We start from the raw sequence: 20,058 nt of genomic DNA, 5'->3' as shown, positions 1-20,058 counted from the left end.
AGGTTCCACAAGTTATGCTATCGTTTGTTGGGAACTGAACAGAAAAATTTGCTTGGGGCATTTATTCTACATAAGGAAGTGTGACCAATTCTGAGACAGTAATTCTGGTGGAAATTCTGAGGTATCTACTTTTCTAAACTAGAATAAAATGTTCTAAATTATTTTCTCAATCTTAATGGTTTTACTAGTTGAATCTGTTTCACCCAAACTACTGTCATTTTCATTTTTATTCTCATTGCAGGATCGTGTGTATGTACAACAGAATAACGTAGAGAATGTTTACAACTTGGGGTTGATCATTTTCAGAGATCAGGTAGTGCGCTACGGTTGCATTCGAGACCACTTACGCCAGACTCTTCTGGATATGATTGCAAGGGAGAGGAAAGGAGAGGTAGTAGACAGGTAAATTGAGGCAATCATTCATTGGTCGGTTCTAGTGTGCAGAGTTGCTGCTTATATCACTATTAATATAAACTTTATAGAAGGAAATAGATTAATAAGGTTTCCTTTCAATAAAATTTGTTTAACATGTTAAACTTACTAAATTAAAATGTTTTACATTTTCGTGAATTTGTATAGTGCTTCTAAGGTATATGGTCAAATTAGTTTGTTAATTACAGAGCTGTTCTGAACTGTCTTGAGCCCCATGGACTTTAAACTCCAGGGCATTTAGGGATGGGTACTAAATCTTGGCATAATCAGTGGCAGCTGCAACCCCAGAATGAGTAATTTTTAAAAAATGAATTCTTGCAATCAACTTAAAGGGGGTGCACACCAAGGAATCATGTTTTAAAACTTACTGTTATAAGCCAAGTGCAAAATTGAGCAAATAATTCCTAGCATGCAATAAAAACTCTAAATTGCGGAAATGTTAAGATTTAATCCTGTAATTTGTCTGGTACATTGATACCACTTTCATATGCATTAGAATACTCATTGCACAGGATTACAGTCTTTCAAGGAAACTGTCTACAGCCACTGAGATAATGGGAACTGCAGATGCTGGAGATTCCAAGATAATAAAATGTGAGGCTGGATGAACACAGCAGGCCAAGCAGCATCTCAGGAGCACAAAAGCTGACGTTTCGGGCCTGGACCCTTCATCAGAGAGGGGGATGGGGGGAGGGAACTGGAATAAATAGGGAGAGAGGGGGAGGCGGACCGAAGATGGAGAGTAAAGAAGATAGGTGGAGAGGGTGTAGGTGGGGAGGTAGGGAGGGGATAGGTCAGTCCAGGGAAGACGGACAGGTCAAGGAGGTGGGATGAGGTTAGTAGGTAGCTGGGGGTGCGGCTTGGGGTGGGAGGAAGGGATGGGTGAGAGGAAGAACCGGTTAGGGAGGCAGAGACAGGTTGGACTGGTTTTGGGATGCAGTGGGTGGGGGGGAAGAGCTGGGCTGGTTGTGTGGTGCAGTGGGGGGAGGGGATGAACTGGGCTGGTTTAGGGATGCAGTGGGGGAAGGGGAGATTTTGAAACTGGTGAAGTCCACATTGATACCATATGGCTGCAGGGTTCCCAGGCGGAATATGAGTTGCTGTTCCTGCAACCTTCGGGTGGCATCATTGTGGCAGTGCAGGAGGCCCATGATGGACATGTCATCAAGAGAATGGGAGGGGGAGTGGAAATGGTTTGCGACTGGGAGGTGCAGTTGTTTGTTGCGAACTGAGCGGAGGTGTTCTGCAAAGCGGTCCCCAAGCCTCCGCTTGGTTTCCCCAATGTAGAGAAAGCCGCACCGGGTACAGTGGATGCAGTATATCACATTGGCAGATGTGCAGGTGAACCTCTGCTTAATGTGGAATGTCATCTTGGGGCCTGGGATGGGGGTGAGGGAGGAGGTGTGGGGACAAGTGTAGCATTTCCTGCGGTTGCAGGGGAAGGTGCCGGGTGTGGTGGGGTTGGAGGTGTTGACACCCTCCAACCCCACCACACCCGGCACCTTCCCCTGCAACCGCAGGAAATGCTACACTTGTCCCCACACCTCCTCCCTCACCCCCATCCCAGGCCCCAAGATGACATTCCACATTAAGCAGAGGTTCACCTGCACATCTGCCAATGTGATATACTGCATCCACTGTACCCGGTGCGGCTTTCTCTACATTGGGGAAACCAAGCGGAGGCTTGGGGACCGCTTTGCAGAACACCTCCGCTCAGTTCGCAACAAACAACTGCACCTCCCAGTCGCAAACCATTTCCACTCCCCCTCCCATTCTCTTGATGACATGTCCATCATGGGCCTCCTGCACTGCCACAATGATGCCACCCGAAGGTTGCAGGAACAGCAACTCATATTCCGCCTGGGAACCCTGCAGCCATATGGTATCAATGTGGACTTCACCAGTTTCAAAATCTCCCCTTCCCCCACTGCATCCCTAAACCAGCCCAGTTCATCCCCTCCCCCCACTGCACCACACAACCAGCCCAGCTCTTCCCCCCCACCCACTGCATCCCAAAACCAGTCCAACCTGTCTCTGCCTCCCTAACCGGTTCTTCCTCTCACCCATCCCTTCCTCCCACCCCAAGCCGCACCCCCAGCTACCTACTAACCTCATCCCACCTCCTTGACCTGTCCGTCTTCCCTGGACTGACCTATCCCCTCCCTACCTCCCCACCTACACCCTCTCCACCTATCTTCTTTACTCTCCATCTTCGGTCCGCCTCCCCCTCTCTCCCTATTTATTCCAGTTCCCTCCCCCCATCCCCCTCTCTGATGAAGGGTCCAGGCCCGAAACGTCAGCTTTTGTGCTCCTGAGATGCTGCTTGGCCTGCTGTGTTCATCCAGCCTCACATTTTATTGTCTACAGCCACTGCAAGTTTACAATGGATTGTCATTACTCTGTATCCGTGAGTTGTAATGTTGAGTGACCTTTGAAAGGAGTGTCCTTTAGCTTTTATGGAATTTCTAAACCTTCTGTTGGCTGTAAGATCCACTCTGGTGACTTTTGCCCCAGCGAATGTGAAAGGAATTTTTCCAGTCTTTATAGTGTCTAATTGACAAAAATCGTTCCTAATAGCCTGCAAAGAACTTGCAGTCACCTTATTTCTCTCCCAGGACCTCTGTTATTCTATTGCAAAAACTTTGGAAACAGACTAACTGCGGACAGACAGTTAAACAGCTCTTGCCTTTGCCTTTTTTTTCCAGTGTGAACATTTTATACCTTTCTCCCAGAAAGTTCCCAGTAGACCCCTGACCCCATGATAACCAAACCATAGACTTGTTGTCAAGCAGAACACTGTACATGTGACCCTCTTCATTTGTCCATTTGCTTTTAATTTGAAGAGGTTTCTAACATTGTAAAGAAACCTAAGTAATATTTCAAAATTAAATTGGCACTAGTAGTTTTTGAAACGTTGATAGTCCTGTATATATAATCTTACAGTGCTATTTCTTGACAGTTGTACTAATTATTCACTTGGATATGTCCAAGAAGATGTCTCCTAAGAAGTTTAGTGAAAAATCTTTCAAATAAGTTGACTGACAAATCAATAGTTCATGAGAAAGATTTCATTACCCCAGATCTTTTTGTTTCCCCTTCAAAAGAGACCACTAAAATTGGTTTCATAACCCATTTCAATTTATTAAAAACCTGGACAGTTTGTATGTTAGTTTTTGTTTTGCCATGTACAGCATTGTAAGTGCTATGTTGTATTTTCAGTTTATGGAAAATAGAGTAGAAATTACAGCAGAAACATTTTTCCAAGTGAATTTTAAATGTATGAAAGAAATTGTTTGCAAGTGTGCTGGATCAAAAAAGTTCAATGTTCTTCAAGATGGAAATATCCAGATTTTTGTTGATATTAGAGCTTAAGGACTGTTAGAAATGCAGCAAGGAAATACCATAGTAGTTGACAAGATGCTCTGAACATCTTATCATCCCACCTGAAACTTTTTATAGATCATTTGTAAATGTGCAATTGAATGATGATGTAATCACTTGCAATTTACTTGGATGGTACGCATGTTTTAGAATGAAGTGGTCTCGTATCAGCACTTAAATCTTTTTTTGTTGTGTAACCCCTGTTTAGCTGTGTAAATCCACACAATCCCTTGAACTGTCTGTTGCTGTGAGGACTTGCATGTATTTCCCTTCTTGCTGCGCAATTGGCAACTGTCCCTATTCGTGCTTAGGCAATGTGTGCTGCAAATCACTCCCTGAAGTCTGTTATCTCAACACCTGGCTGTCACCAGACAAATCTGCATTCTTCTGGCCATGTAAATTTGCTGCAAAACCTCCGGGGGTAGGGGGGGATAAAATGATGATAATAAAACAGAACGAAAAATATCTTTACGCACGAGATCGAGCTAGGTGCTTTCATATATTCATTAGTTAAACTGGAGCAACTGCAATTTATTGCCATTTTCTACAGTTTTTGAATAGTTTGGCTATCAGTACTGAGAATCTGCTGCCAAAATATTTGTTGACAAACGCTACATATTTAACGCCAGTTGAAAATATGTTTTTAACAAGCACTGCATTGTTGAGATTTTACAGTGCATATTTAACAGCGAAGCTTCGAAAGTTTATGCCTCTTTTTATTCCCTGCCATATAGATATTGGTGGTTAGGTCAGCATTTATTGCCAGTCTCTGTTGAGGACAATGTGGTGATAAGCTGCTGCCTTGAACTGCTGTGGAGGAGTTAAGAGGCGGCCAGCTTAGGTTTTGTTAAAAGTGCTAGAATTCTGACACTTGCAAACAATATTTCCAATTAAATCAGTTTTAAAGCTCCTTTTGTAACGACAAAATCCTCCTGAAGTCCTAATCAAAGCTAATTAGTAGGCCACTTGTTGAGCACAAAGTTGTGCAGTTGTACAAGCACATTTCAGTTGAGTCTTAAATTGATAGCATCATGAAAGATATCAATTACTTAAACTATTAATCTGTAAATGCCTCGTGGCATGGTATTATTTGAAAACAAACTTTCGGAGTCTTGCTCCTTCAGGTAATAGAAACGGTGGTGGCATCAGACTCATATTTTATAATTGAGCAAAGCTAAGATGTCTGTTAAATCTTTAATCATTTAGGAGGGAAATGCAGGTTTCGATTGATCTAATATGTAAATCTCAATTCCTTTCAAGTCACTGCCCCAAGATAACAAAGTTTTCAGTATACCAGAGGCATCCTCTCTGGTCAGAACAATGCATTTTAAGTGTGAGGCCTTATTTAGAATGCTTTTGTGCTCCAAAGATGTTGCATGACCTGCTGTGTTCATCCAGCCCCACACTTTATCTTGGATTCTCCAGCATCTGCAGTTCCCATTATCTCTTATTTAGAATCAGTCCTTGTTTTAACTCAGTCAGACCAGTTTTATTTCCAAAGTAGGAATTTATAAGATGCCAAATTGTCTACAAATTGTGTTCTTTTTTGAAGAACATAGAATGTATCTGCAAATACAAATTCACCCCGTCTGAGTGTGAATCTTCCCTACACACATCCATCACACCATACAGCATGTGCGCAGCACTTACTCGTGACTCAGCCAATGTTGTCTATCTCATATGCTGCAGGCAAGAATGTACACAGAGATGTTGGGTTCATATACTACAAGTGACCCCACCACGCTGTATGCTCTCTCTCATACACACTCATGTGTGCACTGTCTCTTTCGCTGTTTTCCTCTCCCCTCGGGTGTGCTCTCCCTCACCATCACGCACACACGCCGGGTGAATTTGTAATTGCAGATATATTCTGTTTTGTTCAAAAAGCGCACAATTTGTAGACAATCTATTTGTCATTTTATAAATTCCTACTTTGGAAATAAAACAAGTCTGACTCCATTATTAAACATGGACAGATTCTAAACAAGGCCTTACACCGAAAATGCATTGTGTGACTCGAGATGACACTTCTGGTATACTAATAAAACCTCTAGTTATCTTGGAGCAGTGACATGAAAGAAATTCTGGAATTTACGTACTATTCAATCAAAGCCTGCATTTCCTTCCTAATTAATTAAAGATTTAACAGACATCTTGGGTTTGTGCAATACAATTACATCATTTCTATGACCCTTTGGTCTTTTACTTATGAAATGTGTCTGATGCCACCTTTGTCTGTATCATCTGAAGAAGCAGCAACACTCCAAAAGTTAGTTTTCAAATAAACCTGTTGGACTATAACCCAGTGTCATGTGATTGTTCTTACCTTTGTCCACCCCAGTCTAACACTGGCACCTCTTCATGGTGGTACTTGTGTGATTATTGCTCTACTTGGTGCAGTCTGGTTTTTGAAAAAAATAAGTAAGACAAATCCCAAAACTGGTGTGGCTCTCTTAGAAGAGAAAAATAGAGTAGAATTCCGAGTGTGGAAATGTTTGTCTGAATTTGCTTCATCATTGCACAATATTGTCAGTCTTTAGTCTCCGCGGTTTCCTAATGTGACACCATACTTTATAGCCATTAATGGTAGAAATTTACTTGTGCAATATTAATTTGAGTATAGCAGTACTTCTTGCCATCTTGTGAAGCAGAAAGCTGTTTGAAGGACCAGCTATTTTACTGTTGTGCGAATTGAATTTTCCATTGAAAAGGCTGTAGATTCCATTATACCTGGTGAGCCTTGATGAATACAGTCTTGTTCTCGGAATGCATTTTTACACTTTTAAAACTGTCCAGCAGAATATAATTTTAATAACATTACATTGTGTATTCTGACTTCAGTATAGGTTTTCCTTTTTTTTCCTGAATAATTTCTAAAAATAATAGTGGCACTAAACTGTACTCATATTTTCTTTGTTTGACTAGAGGTGCAATTCGGAATGCCTGTCAGATGCTAATGATTCTCGGCTTAGAAGGTCGATCAGTGTATGAGGAAGATTTTGAGGCTCCGTTTTTAGAAATGTCTGCTGAATTCTTCCAGGTACCTGTAACTGTAGTTCATTTAAAGGTGTTTAATAGTGATTTAATTGCAATAGTTTTCAGCAAATTAGAAGCATTAAGAACATTTGTCATGCAAGTCCATTTCTGATATAAAAATTGTTAAATATTTCTTTTTATGTAGATGGAAAGTCAGAAGTTCTTAGCAGAGAATAGTGCATCTGTGTACATTAAGAAAGTGGAAGCACGGATTAACGAAGAAATTGAACGAGTCATGCACTGTCTTGATAAATCCACAGAAGAACCAATTGTGAAGGTGGTGGAAAGGGAACTAATCTCTAAACACATGAAGACTATTGTAGAAATGGAAAACTCTGGCTTAGTCCACATGTTAAAAAATGGAAAAACAGAAGGTGAATTCAAAGGAACTTTTTTTTCCTCAAGTGACATCTACTTGTTCAGTTGTGTGCATCTCATTTTTGGGGATATATATGGTCAGAATTTAAATTTAAGTGTGTTTGAGTGAATTTGTGCTGAGTTTATAATTGCTATTAACTGAACCATTTATCAAGATATAGTGAACATCTTTAAAGTTATTCCAGTTCAGGGATAATTCATTTGATGTTTTGGCTTGAATTAGACTCAGGTGCTATGTTTTATTAACCTTCAAGTGTAATAGCGTACAGTTTCTGTTTGAGGGTCCAAGTGAAAAGTTGTCTGTTAACTGAAATTGTATATCTGTGAACACGTCCTTGGAGAAAGTACCACGTATAATTTTTTTAAGCTTGCTGTGTATTGTAAAGCATCTCAATACTTTGCAAATGTTGTGGAGCTGTGTCTTTTAGCAATGGTATTGGAAAATGTAATCTCTTCGTGAATCTTCATACAAAAGTATCCAGAAAAATATAAATGTTATTGTACAATATGATAACGTTGCAACTCCCAGCAGCTTCAGGAAATTCTGTGCTCCTGGGATGGATTTATTTGCATTAATATTTCAGCTACTTAAAGCTGCTTTTTGAAATCCATTTGCATATTTACATCTCCTCAATCTTCCCATTCCCGCATTTCTATTTCTTGTGTTTCAGTTTTGTCTGCTTGGCATTTTACGTTAATACCTAAACCAAGACACAATTTATATTTAATACGCGCATGCACAGTCGCAATATTCTTGTCTGTTTTGCTGTGCTTTCTCTATTTGTCCATTTCAGATTTAGACAGAATCTAATAACTTGAAATCGCTTAGCAGTTTAACTTAAAATTGATCCATATGTGGGATTGTTTTTTTAATCAAGAAAGTAAGACTAAGGTTGCTGTGGCCTTGCTTAACTGGTCAGACCATGGAAAATCTGAATGATTTAATAGTTTGAGATAACCCCAGTACTTGACTAACTCCTCAGTATTACAGTGAACTGAAAATTGCTGATCTGAATGGCACTGCTTGAGGTTGCAAAATGGTCATTTGGGAATGTGTTCAAAGCTTATAACAGACTGTTTGGATTTGCATGATCATAGATAATTTTCCAATAAATTCATGGTTTCATGTCTTTTAAACCTTCAAGAATTACTATCTTTCCGTCACCATTTATTCTATTATACAATAGAATTTTCTCTTTACAAATATTTCAAGTAAATTGCTATCACACCCCAGTGCAGCAGGCAAAGCCACTTAGAATAGTGTGGCCCAATTTGTATTTTAAAAACTGCTTTAGTTAGGACAAGAAGATAAGGTACCTTTTTAAAGAATGTGGCAAAAATAGCTCTAAGTACTAATTATAGTGCTGAATCTGGTGTATTTGGAGTATCTAATTATTGTTTGGTCGCATGGACTCAAATATTTGTTTTTATTTAAACATTTATTATTATGAGAGAGGATTTTCCTCATAACTTTCAAATATCGATTTTTTTAAAACTTAAATTATACAGATGATCTGAGTAATTGAAAAGGCATTAAAATTTATAGTTATGAAAAAAAGTATAACTTTATTTATAACAGACATTATTGGCCTCCTTTGTGTAGAAACCACAAAATATTCTTTTGTCACAGTACGGAGACACTAGAACCATCCCAAGAATAGTAAGAAACAGAAGTTGTTTTTAAATTTTTAATGTAGATCATTAGAGAGTGAGTTAAAGGCTGTAATTATCTTACTCCAAACTTACCTTTTTAAAGTTTTATGTATCTCTTAGATAAATTACAATGAGAATAATGGAGGGCTTTGAATTGACATAAGATTGTAACACATGAATTTACATGACCTATGCAATGAAGGCAAAATTGAAGTTGATATCGTAAAGGCTATTTCTGAATATTATTCAAACACTTTGGTAGCCTTGAACACACTTCACAAATTCAATACAATGTGTACAAACTTCTGATTTTCAACTTGAATATTTCTGTTTTCAGTAACAATTTTTTTTTGCTTGTGTGCACCTCTTTAAATCTTACAATAAACTAGGTACAGTTTTTGCGTCGATCTGAGCATTGTTGGGATTTGGGAACTGAGCACCAACAATGCCTCTCCATAACACACAGCAATATCAAAACTGTCTCTATACTGTTCTATCACTTCTTTTTATCTCTGTTTTTTGATTGTCCCAACTGCGCTATTGTGATATTTTCTTTTGCAAAAATTATTTTCTGGCTTTGAGTCTGATCTATAATTAATGCCTAATTAGAATCTTTAATTTTGACCATGACCATGCCCGTGTGGAACTATGCTGAATGAAATTTACTTGGGATCTTCATGGCCCGTATATCCTTTTTGACCCGATGCTTAACCTGGATTTAAACAGTTACCCAAGGCTGCTGGAAATCTACTGCGCCATCTGTCTCTGGGCAGGGATTCCATTCAACATGAATCCGCAGGGCTTTTAGATTAGTTATAGGAATTTAACGATTTTTCTCTCTTTTTCCATTCTTTCCCCATTGTTTCTCTCAAAGTTTTTTGTAACCAGCAGACACATTTTTGCTGTCTTAGGAAGTTAAGAACTTTTTAAGAGGCATCTATTGCAGTAAAGTCCATTGATCATATTTTGAATGCAGACTCTATTGTTGTATTTTCAAGCTTCAAAATAATCATGTCAAAATAATCATGAATGGCTGATGATTTTCATTCATATGCTTCAGCAAACTTATCTGGAAAGACAAAAAGCTTCACTTTGGAATGTTTATTCCTAAAGTTAAACTCCTAACACTGTAATTCCAACTTCTGTCTGTATGCATTGAATGTCTCTCTTATTGACAACCTGAGTTGATCATCGTGCTTTAGTGTGGTCTGATGAACACTCCAGTGTTTGAATCTGACTTTGTCCTCTCTGCCTTAGCTATACTATTAAGTATTCTGGTGGCTTTGTTGTTATAACTCTATAGTGGTTGGATGTGTCATGCCTTAAATCTGGCACCACAAGGTCCTCCTTCCAAAAATAAGTTCTGGTCAGGAAGGCCCATGGTTGACTTGCCCACTCTGCCAGTTGTTCCCCTTGAGTGACAAATTTAGGACCATGAAGTACCTCAGTCCGCCAGGAATGGAATGAACCCACCTACAGACAGGCCTTTCACTATGCTGCATTCGCTTTAGCTGCAACCCTGTGGCTGATTGTCATCTGTATTGGTGTGTGGGAGAGATGTGGGTGGCTTGGTGGCCCTTCTTTGGAAGAGGCAGCTCAAGTCTCTCACTAGCTGTCCAGGTGGCAGGCAAGACACCGAAAGCCTTCACAAGATTCTGCTCATTGCATAATTTTGGAGCTGCCACTTCTCAGATTTTTAATTTGGCACTGTCTGTGTTTTTGACCAGTTTCTAAATGAGTTTGAGTACAAGCCATGGAGATTTTTAAGACTGTTGACCCAAGCAATAATTACTGGGGTCTCCCACATTAATAAAGTCATTGATTTCTTGGAAATTATCACAGTTGCAGCGTTGTTCAGACTGCCATTTTAATCAGACTTGGGCATTTCAAAGGGACTTGGGTATAATAAGATCGCAATACGTTAGCATGCAAGTACAGACAGCAGTTTGGAAAACAAATGCCATGTATTGCAAGGGTGTTGAAGTTCAAGACTAAAGAAGTCTGGCTATAGTTTTAGAGGTTTGGTGAGACTGCACTTGGAGTACACTGCGTTTTGTTGCCACGTTTAGGAGTGATATACTTGCATTGGAAGCAGTACAGCAAAGGGTCACTGGATGGTAAGGTTCATTTTGTGATGAAAAATGTAGTAAATTTGAACCTGTATTCTCTGGAGTTTAGAAGATAAAACATGATCTTATTCAAGTATGAAGGACTGTGAAAAGATTGCTTTCCCTTACAGATCAGGGTCTCAGGATAAGGGATCTTTCTTATAGGACTGAGGTGGAAACATCTTTCATTAAAAAGGTGGTTAACATTTGGATTTTTCTATTCCAGGGGCTTATGGATGCTTCTTCACTACTTATTTGCATACTTAACACTTCTAGGCTTTCAGGGAATGAAGGAATGTGGAGAACTTGGTGTTAAGGCTCATGATCAGCATAGATCATATTAAATGGTAAACCGTGTTTGTGAGACAGTGTGGTCTACTCTTACAGGTGTTCCTGTGAATTAAAAACAGGACATTGTGTTCAGCTCTGCCAATTTTGAAGGAATGGCAAAGGGTAAATGTGGAGGAATATATTACCTATGCTAGTCAGAACTAGCATTGCATTTGTTTTTACTGGCATAAACATTGTAATGTATTGAGCAGAAAAGTAAACACGATTTCACAGTAGTTCCTTGAGTACGTACGGGCCAAGTTTTAAGTACAATTTGAAAGGCAGCCACTTTTTCCAAGCCTAACAGATGGCTACCTGAAAAAACTTGTACTTATGTTCAGCAACACAACATGGAGCTCCTTCTGCCAGACAAGGACCAGTTTACTTTGGGACTTGATCTAATATTACAGTTTAAGGTTTTCAAGAAGACTTGTAGCTTGGGTTGTGGATGAGGTTGTAGACGTGCTCACTGAGCTGGTGGTTTTGGATGCAAATGTTTCATCACCCTGCCTAGGTAACATCGTCAGTGCATCTCCAGTGAAGCATCGATGTTCTGTCTTGCTTTTTATTTTGAAGTCTCAGTTTGCTGCGGTGGTTGGTATTACTTCTGGTTCTCTTTCTCCACGGTTCATACACGGGGTCTAATTCAATGTATTTGATGGAGTTCCAGTTGGAAAACCATGTTTGGCTTGGCAAAACAGACATACCAGGGAATTCTTGGCATGCCATTCCAAACAGAACGCCATCAACAAATACATTGAATTAGACCCAGTGTACAAACCACTGAGAAATAGAACTAGAAGTAATACCTTTTTAAGATCAAGTAGTGTCTGTAGAACTGCTTCAGTCATGGGTGTTTTGTTAGTCATCTGACAAGCTGCTATGCATACAGACTTTTATTCCTCTTAGAATAGAGTAATAATCCTAGTGGACTGATGTATATGTAAGTACAGTATTTGTCCATCGTTTAGTTCGTTGAGCTTCTCATTTTTGATTATTGGAACCATTAATTTTTTTTTTGAAGAATCTACTTAGTGATCAAAATCTTGAGAGCTATCTGGAAATGTTGAATGGCAAATCAAGCTAAGCTAGCATCTGAGTCTCTCTGATTTGATTTAATTTTAATTTAGCTGCAATGTTCTTTTCTACAAGATTGATTGTGCACTTTAGCTATATTTGTCATTGTTAACCTTTTAAAGTTATGTTTCTGTGTATGTATTTTAAAAGAAATAGCGCCGTGGAACCATTTTGCAGTGCACAATCGAGCTGGTACAAAAAATTCCTTTTTGTATCCTATTTCAGACTTAGCATGCATGTACAAGCTCTTCAGTCGTGTGCCAAATGGACTGAAAACCATGTGTGAATGTATGAGTTCCTACCTGAGAGAACAGGGCAAAGCACTCGTGTCTGAAGAAGGTGAAGGCAAGAACCCAGTGGACTACATTCAGGTCAGCACAGAACAATTCGGTCCTTTTAACTAGAAACAAGCTTGTAACCTGAATCAAATTTGGCAAATAAGTTAGATTGGGATATGCTTTTTAAAAATCACTTTTTGGTTCACCAATCCATACAGTTAACAAATGTGCTTTAGTATTGCTGAAAAAAAACTCGTACTGAAGCTTTTCATCTTGCACTGAAGATAATTTGCAAGAATTACCAAGTCCACTTGTCAACCAATTAGCACTCTCCTTTCACACAGTATGTGTTTTTTTCCCCTTTAGTATTTCTTGCAAATTGTCCTGATGAATAGAAAACGAAATGACAAAGTATGTGTTTTCCTCAGTGCTCAAGCTCTGTGCTACCAAAAAATTATTAATACATTTTCATTTTTTTTGTACTTGGTGGAATGTTAGAAATGCTTTTGTTTAGCATTCACTTGTGTTTGCAGGTTATATTGAATTAAATGTCTTAACATTTATTCCAATCAGATATATTTTAAATTCGAATAAGAGGAGAAATACGTTGAGTATAAATTTAAATTTGTGTGGTTGAAAGAGGTTTGATGACTGACCTCTGTAGATGTACCTGTGTACTTTTACAACTGAGGTATTTTACATTGGTGCTAGTTAAATAGCTTAATTACTGTGTTGATGAGGAAAGGGAAATGCTAAGGAAAAGCTGCAAAATTAAAGGCGATAATAAATTTGTGGAATTGTCATTTAAATTTTAATAGATTTTAAACAAAAAATGTTAGGTCATGTGTTTTGGCAGGAGGAAGAAGCAATCCAGTTATTTCTTCTTAAATATATCTGCATGGGCCAATGCACAAAGATTTGGGCATACACGTTCACAAAATAAGAAAAATATCACTATTGCACTTTGTGTACACAACTTTGTTTTCCTTATCTGGGAAAAGTACAGGGTATCTAAGGAGTGGGGCAGCATGATGGCTCAGTGGTTAGCACTGCTGGCTCTCAACGCCACGGCCTAGGTTCAGTTCCACCCTTTGGCGACTGGCTGTGTGGAGTTTGCGCATTCTCCCCGTGTCTGCATGGGTTTCTGCTCGGTGCTGCAGTTTCCTCCCACAGTACAATGATGTGCAGGCTAGGTGGACTGGCCATGCTAAAGTACCCATAGTGTTTAGATGGATTATAGAGGAGTGGGTCAGTATGGACTTGTTGGGCTGAAGGGCCTGTTTGCACACTGTAGGGATTCTATGAATTTCTGAGACTCCATAATTGTGGCCAGCTTCGTGAAAGGAGAAGTCTAACTAGAGTGTTATTCTGTTGGTTGCAGGGAAAATCATTGCAAAAATTCTTCATGGTCTCCTTCCAGTGATTAAGTGTTCCTACCAGAGTCTCACGGAAGATTTTATCTGTAATAGGCATTGTCGTCATGATAGAGCAACAGCAGCTTCTATGCATTGCTTTTCTTGGACTAATCAGAAGTCTTGATCCTGTAAGCCAGCAGTAGTTATGGAATGTTCTCCTCAAATTTGATTACATAGAGGATGGTGCTGAATTTCTCTACATGCTGCAAATTGACATACAAGCTGTGATCCTCAGTAATGGATGTACCACAGACCAAAATGTGTGCAAACTGTGATCAAGTGAGGCTCATTATACTAATACTCAACTTCATCTTCCTTATTATGATTGTCAAACCTATATGTATGAAACTTCCTGCTGGTATGGAGTTAGTCTACAGGAAGTACAGGAAACTTCGCAACCTGTGTTGCCACTAGTCCAGAGCTAAGACCATCCTATCCTCTGTCGTTGTATTGCTGCTTTCAGATGATGCTTTCGTGTTGCACATCCCTAGTTATTTAAGGATTGGTAATAGATAGTCACGTTAGACCACATCATCTACGCACCTAACACAACGTTTCTAAATTAAGCTTTCTACTCTGAACTTTAAGGTAAGTGGTTAGCATGTGGGCAAGAAAAAAATTCAAGGTCGTCCTCAAAGCCTCTCTGAAAAATGCAATATCCCTCCCTTCCCCCAATTTTTGGGAATCATTAGCTCAAAGACCATGAAAACTAGAGAAGTGTCTGTGAAGCCCATTCTGAGTATCTCCAAGAGACCTCGGTTAGGTCAGGTGCAAATATTGGAAGGAATATTCAAAAACACAAACATCCTGCCCAAGTATGTCTTTGAACAGTGCTTTCCCTCACCTGTGGCAGGGTTTGCAGATCCAGCATTGGGTATTTAGTCACTACTGTTGAGTGGAAGAAAGTCATCTTCAATCCTGAGAGTCTGCTTAAGAATGATATATGTAATTTGTGGCTGCTGGCACTATTAAAACAATAGTACTGTTGCTGATCCATACGTCTGTGGATGTGAGTTTGCTATTGGGATAAGTGACCCAGCTGTGCCATCACAAATGTTACTCCTGTGTTCTAAAAAATGTAGACTGTGGTAGTTGACAGGTGGTTTTTAAAATATTTGAATGACTAAACTGTCAAAAATGTAAATTTTCTAACCATTTTAAATCATTCTAGGATAGATACAATTTGGAAATAATTAGTTGAAGTGCAATATGAGGATTTATCATAGGCTTTTGAAACCAGAACCCAGTGCAGTTAATGGCCTGCATACTGAACATATTTTTGTACAAACAGGGTCTCCTTGATCTGAAAGGCAGATTTGATCGCTTCCTTCAAGATTCATTCAACAATGATCGTCTTTTTAAACAGACCATAGCTGGTGACTTTGAATACTTTCTTAACCTCAACTCCAGATCCCCAGAGTATTTGTCATTATTTATTGATGACAAACTTAAGAAGGGAGTAAAAGGCGTAAGTATTTCTTTCAATTTTTCCCTTTTTATTTTTAAGAGACGGTAATACGGGATTGTGGAATCTAGTGTTTTTCTGGACTTTCCCTCAGTATTTTTAATGTCTAAACCTCATTCAAAGGCTATTTTGATATTTTCTAATCAAATGTTATTGCACAACTCTGGAGCAAGTGGAACTTGAACCCATCCTCCTAACTCCGAGGAAGGCTTCAATCTTGAATCTGAGTACCTCAAGAATCTTAATGCTATTTGAATAATAAGGGTTTACTGCTTCCACTTTAGAAGTGTAGCATAGCAGTCAAGAACACTGGTTGTGGAGCCATTGTAGCATAGAAGGAAACGATTGCCCTTTTATTGTAATAGCACAGCAATGTCCTGACCATCACTTGTCCCTTGGACTAGAAACACTGATGGGCATGAATGTTGTTGCCACAATAATTTGCATGTTTTGTGCACTTTTTCATATGCATCAATATGAAACTAGAAATATCATGATCAGTAAAGGTTTCGGAAGAAATCTTGAAGGATCATTGGACCCGATGCATTAACTCTGCATTGTCTCCATAGATGCCTCCAGACCTGCTGAATTTTTACAGCATTTCTGCTTCTGTTAGATATTTACAAAAATGAGAATTTTTAATGCAGTGATTATGATTTAAATTGTACTACATGACAGGATGGTTTGGGGATTGGATAAATATTTGAATGGTGAACAAATTTCCTTATCCTCATTCTACCCTTTTAGGAAGAGACTCAGCACATTATAAAGCAATAGGAAAAAATGTTTAAATTATTTAGTGAAAATATCAGAGCAAGGTTATTAAAGAAAGTAAGGAACCTGGGGGTAGTTCCTAAGAGGCAAGCTTGAGATAGCACCAGCATTTAGATTAAATAGGTGGGCTACATGGAAGGATAATAAAAAATAGTGAAGAGTACAGACACGAGCAATAGTGTGGAGATTATTTCAGACTTGGGGTGAACCAGATAGAACAAGAGATTTGAAAGCAAGAGTTTATTTTAGTCTGATGCAGTGAGAGCATAAAGTACTGTGAATGGTGTAAACTGTATAGGCAGGGTAATCAAGTACTGCAGGTCAGTTTTGGAAACTAAAGGAATTTGAAGATTGAGGTTTTGCTTCACTAACTCTACATTGGGCAGGGAAAGAACCTAGGATATTATGAAGGCTTGTTTAAGTGTTGTACACTGTTTCTTTTTGTTTGGAGTGGCCTCTGAATTGCAGGGTTTGTTTTGAACATGGTAATTCATACTCTGTTTTTAACTTGCTCATATCACTTGAAGGTGAGGAATACTCTAAGAGTGCATTTTTTTTGTACAATGTTAAATCAAGTAATTTCAAATGACTTGATAAATTCACCAAAAATAATTGCTTTTTGATCTCATAAACTTGACAAGTTGCTGTATGAGCCACAATAAAATATCTGCAATTTACATGCAGAACCTTTGGATGGATGAATATTCAGTTTTGTATTTTTAAATACTGGTTTGTTGTGGAATGTTGTACTAAGTACAGTCTACCAAGTTGGCTGGGACTGAAGGGTCATTTAGAGTGTGAGAGAGTGGCACTCAAATCAGAATGATTGGTAATTTGTAGAGAGCTGCATTGTACCAATGCAACACCTAACTAAATTGTTTAAATTTTTTGTTTAATTTTACTCCATTAATATTGATGACTAGAAGAATAGAATAGGAAAATGTCTGACTGAGGAAAATATTGACTTAGTTTGCGGGATTTGAGTTATTCAGCCTGAAATTTAGATGTAAACCACAGACAAAACTTTCGTTCTCAAACATCAAGCTGACGCTTTTCTCCAGATTTCAGTCCAAAAATCAAAATTAGCTTTTGCTTTATTTTGAGAGCCATTCTACCAGATGTTTTGTTGATGCATTTTAAACTACATATTGTATATTCCAATCCTTCCTAAGCATATGCCAGCATTTTGCATAACTTAAGAACTGTAGTGAAAATGCTGAGCTTAAGCAAATGGTACAGTTTGTTTTCTGCTGTTGCTGCTTGATAGTTAATATCCAAGATTCTCAGTTACACTCTGACTGTTGTAGTGTAGCCTGACATGATTGTATTCGAGGCTTAGGTTGTTTGCTACTGCCTGACATTTCAATCCTTAATAAAGTTGGTCCATTTGTTTTGGATTGAACAATTATATTAAGTCTTTGACATTTTCCGTAGTTAATCTGCTGATTTTGTCCTTTGTGAACTCATATTCCTAATCGTGTATTTTTGATCCTTTAAATGCCAAAACCCCCCCTCATCTCACGAAAATCTCTCTGCCAATCAGCACGATGTGCACATTTGCTGAGGTGATGCTGTGCACAGTTTTCCACAATAACTTTCATAGGATAAACTCAACTCTGCAATCTCCCAATGAAATGAAACACTTCTCTGTCTGTGATTGAAACACAGAAGTGTGCAATTATTCAGAAATGGGCTGTTTTTCATTTTGGCTGTTTTTAATGCTCTTGATCTGTTTTAATTAGTTAATTGAATTCAACTTGCTTTGATCTACCCTGTTTTGTAGTAGGGTAGTAGGACAGAATGACCATCAATTGAAAACATGAATTTGTGCAGTGGTTTTATCTAATTCAATTTAAACTAATCAAAACCAAATTGAAAATAATTGCACAAGATTTTGAGATCCTAATAATCGTGAAAATGACAGTATTCACTTCTCATTCCCCTGAAAGTGCCTGTAATATTTGAAGTGTGCAGTTGAACATGGAAATATAGAAGTTGCTGTCAGTGATCCTATGGCCAGAATTTTATACTTCCCAACTTGCAGGCTGGAAGGTGGGAAAACATGAAAGGGTTTAATCATCTTGTCTCTTCTGGTGTTCAGTCAGTGACCTGGTAGATGACTGGCCTGCCCTTAGGCTAATTAAGTCCATTAGTGACTGATTAGTTGCTACATGTATCCCTTCTTACTGTCGGTATTTTACCGGTGACGGATGGGATCTTTACCTGCAGAGACTGCTTAGTAAAGCCTGGCTGCCTCATTGCTAACTCTGTGGTTGGAATTGTGGCAATCACTGTCTTGATCAGGCACCCTTACTTATGGAGGCCCCGCCCACACCATTTTTAGCAGCAGCTACGTGCTGAGGGTACCTGAGTGCCAGTGAACATTGATCTCACTTACCTCCTGGTTGACTAATCCAGGGCCTGCTGCAGTCACAGCAGCAGGCACCATTCAGAAGGTCCCTGTTGGCACAGAATTGCTGTGGGATGTCTTCCCTCTGGACTGTGTTTTGTTGAATGTGGTTTACTAAGATAACAATTGCTGTTGAGCAGCTGCACTGGTTCTGAAAAGCTAATTTTATATTAGTCAGATGTCAAGTTCTTTAAATTTGATAATTCACCTTCTAATTTAAATCCACGTACATGTCCAAATAACTTCTTTCACTTTGTGAAGTTTTGACTTAAAATTGAAAAGTTAGAGTATTGTACTTCCTGCTTGGCTGTTTGAGAATTTTAAAATTTGATTGGCTGCTTACCTTGCTTAGTGTCATTGCTGCTGTTGCTGGACTCTTCGATAGGCCCTCGACTTGACACCCATTTCAAACTAATCTTGTTAAAGGAAATCTTTGGAGTTTGTTAGATTTTTCTGATAGCATTTTATGAGGCCAACAGTGAGCCCTGCTTATTTTTTAATTTCAAAATATATACTTCATTCATAAAAATAACTTCTTCACAAATGCAATTCGGCTGTGTGTATTAGCATCTCGAAGAAACAAACATTGTGCATTTGAGGCACTTGGAGAATCCAACAACTGATCGGAAGACCTTGGGTAGGGGTCTTCCCCACTGTGTCTCAGCGGAAGCTGTCCTAGCCTTTTTAGTGTGTCCCTCAGCACATAGTCCAGTATCTTGGAATGTGCCAGTCAGTAACACTCGATCACGGGCAAATCACTGTTCTGGAAGACTAACAAGTTTTGGGCAAACCAAAGAGCGCCCTTCAAAGAGTTGATGGTCCTCCAGGCACAGTTGATGTGTGCATCCTGGGAAACAGACCATAAAGCACAGAGACCAGTGTCTTTCTCTAGATTCCCTTTGCAACGGCACATTCAAGAAGAAAATGTGTGATTGTCTCAAGCCCCATGCAGCTGCTTTGAAGGTGGCGCAGATCAGTCAAGTGTTCAAGAAGGATCTCACAAGTAGTGTCCTTCTCACCACCAACCAGTTAATATCTTGGTGCTTGTCAGAAAGTTCTGGTCTTGAGACATTCTGCCAAATGACTTTGACGGTCTGGTCAAGGAATCAAATGACAGGATGCATCTGTTTCTTTTCCAGCAGGGTCTTGAGTATGCTACGTCATCACAACTTCCTGATGGGCTTGTGAACAATTGTTTCACTACTGACATCTGAATGCAGGTCATGGTTGCAAGAAAATTGGACCTGGATCAGACTTCAGATACAAGTGACTTGACACTGATTTCACTTGACCATGGGTGCCAGCGAACATCCTAAATGAC

The 20,058-nt window shown here is 39.1% G+C and overlaps 1 protein-coding gene across 1 annotated transcript in view; it reads left to right on the top strand.

Annotated features, from left to right (window-relative positions):
* The window catches only part of cul3b (cullin 3b), a 72,131-nt gene that overhangs the window by 36,696 nt on the left and 15,377 nt on the right, over positions 1 to 20,058 (top strand). The window contains exons 4-8 of the mRNA XM_048542227.2: positions 242 to 402; positions 6,739 to 6,853; positions 6,995 to 7,223; positions 12,621 to 12,766; positions 15,380 to 15,556. Coding sequence (XP_048398184.1) covers positions 242 to 402; positions 6,739 to 6,853; positions 6,995 to 7,223; positions 12,621 to 12,766; positions 15,380 to 15,556 — 828 coding nt within the window. The remainder of the gene's footprint in view (positions 1 to 241; positions 403 to 6,738; positions 6,854 to 6,994; positions 7,224 to 12,620; positions 12,767 to 15,379; positions 15,557 to 20,058) is intronic.

Source organism: Stegostoma tigrinum, chromosome 14 (assembly GCF_030684315.1).
Source record: "Stegostoma tigrinum isolate sSteTig4 chromosome 14, sSteTig4.hap1, whole genome shotgun sequence".
Taxonomy (NCBI): Eukaryota; Metazoa; Chordata; class Chondrichthyes; order Orectolobiformes; family Stegostomatidae; genus Stegostoma; species Stegostoma tigrinum.
This window is presented reverse-complemented; position numbering and strand designations above follow the sequence as displayed.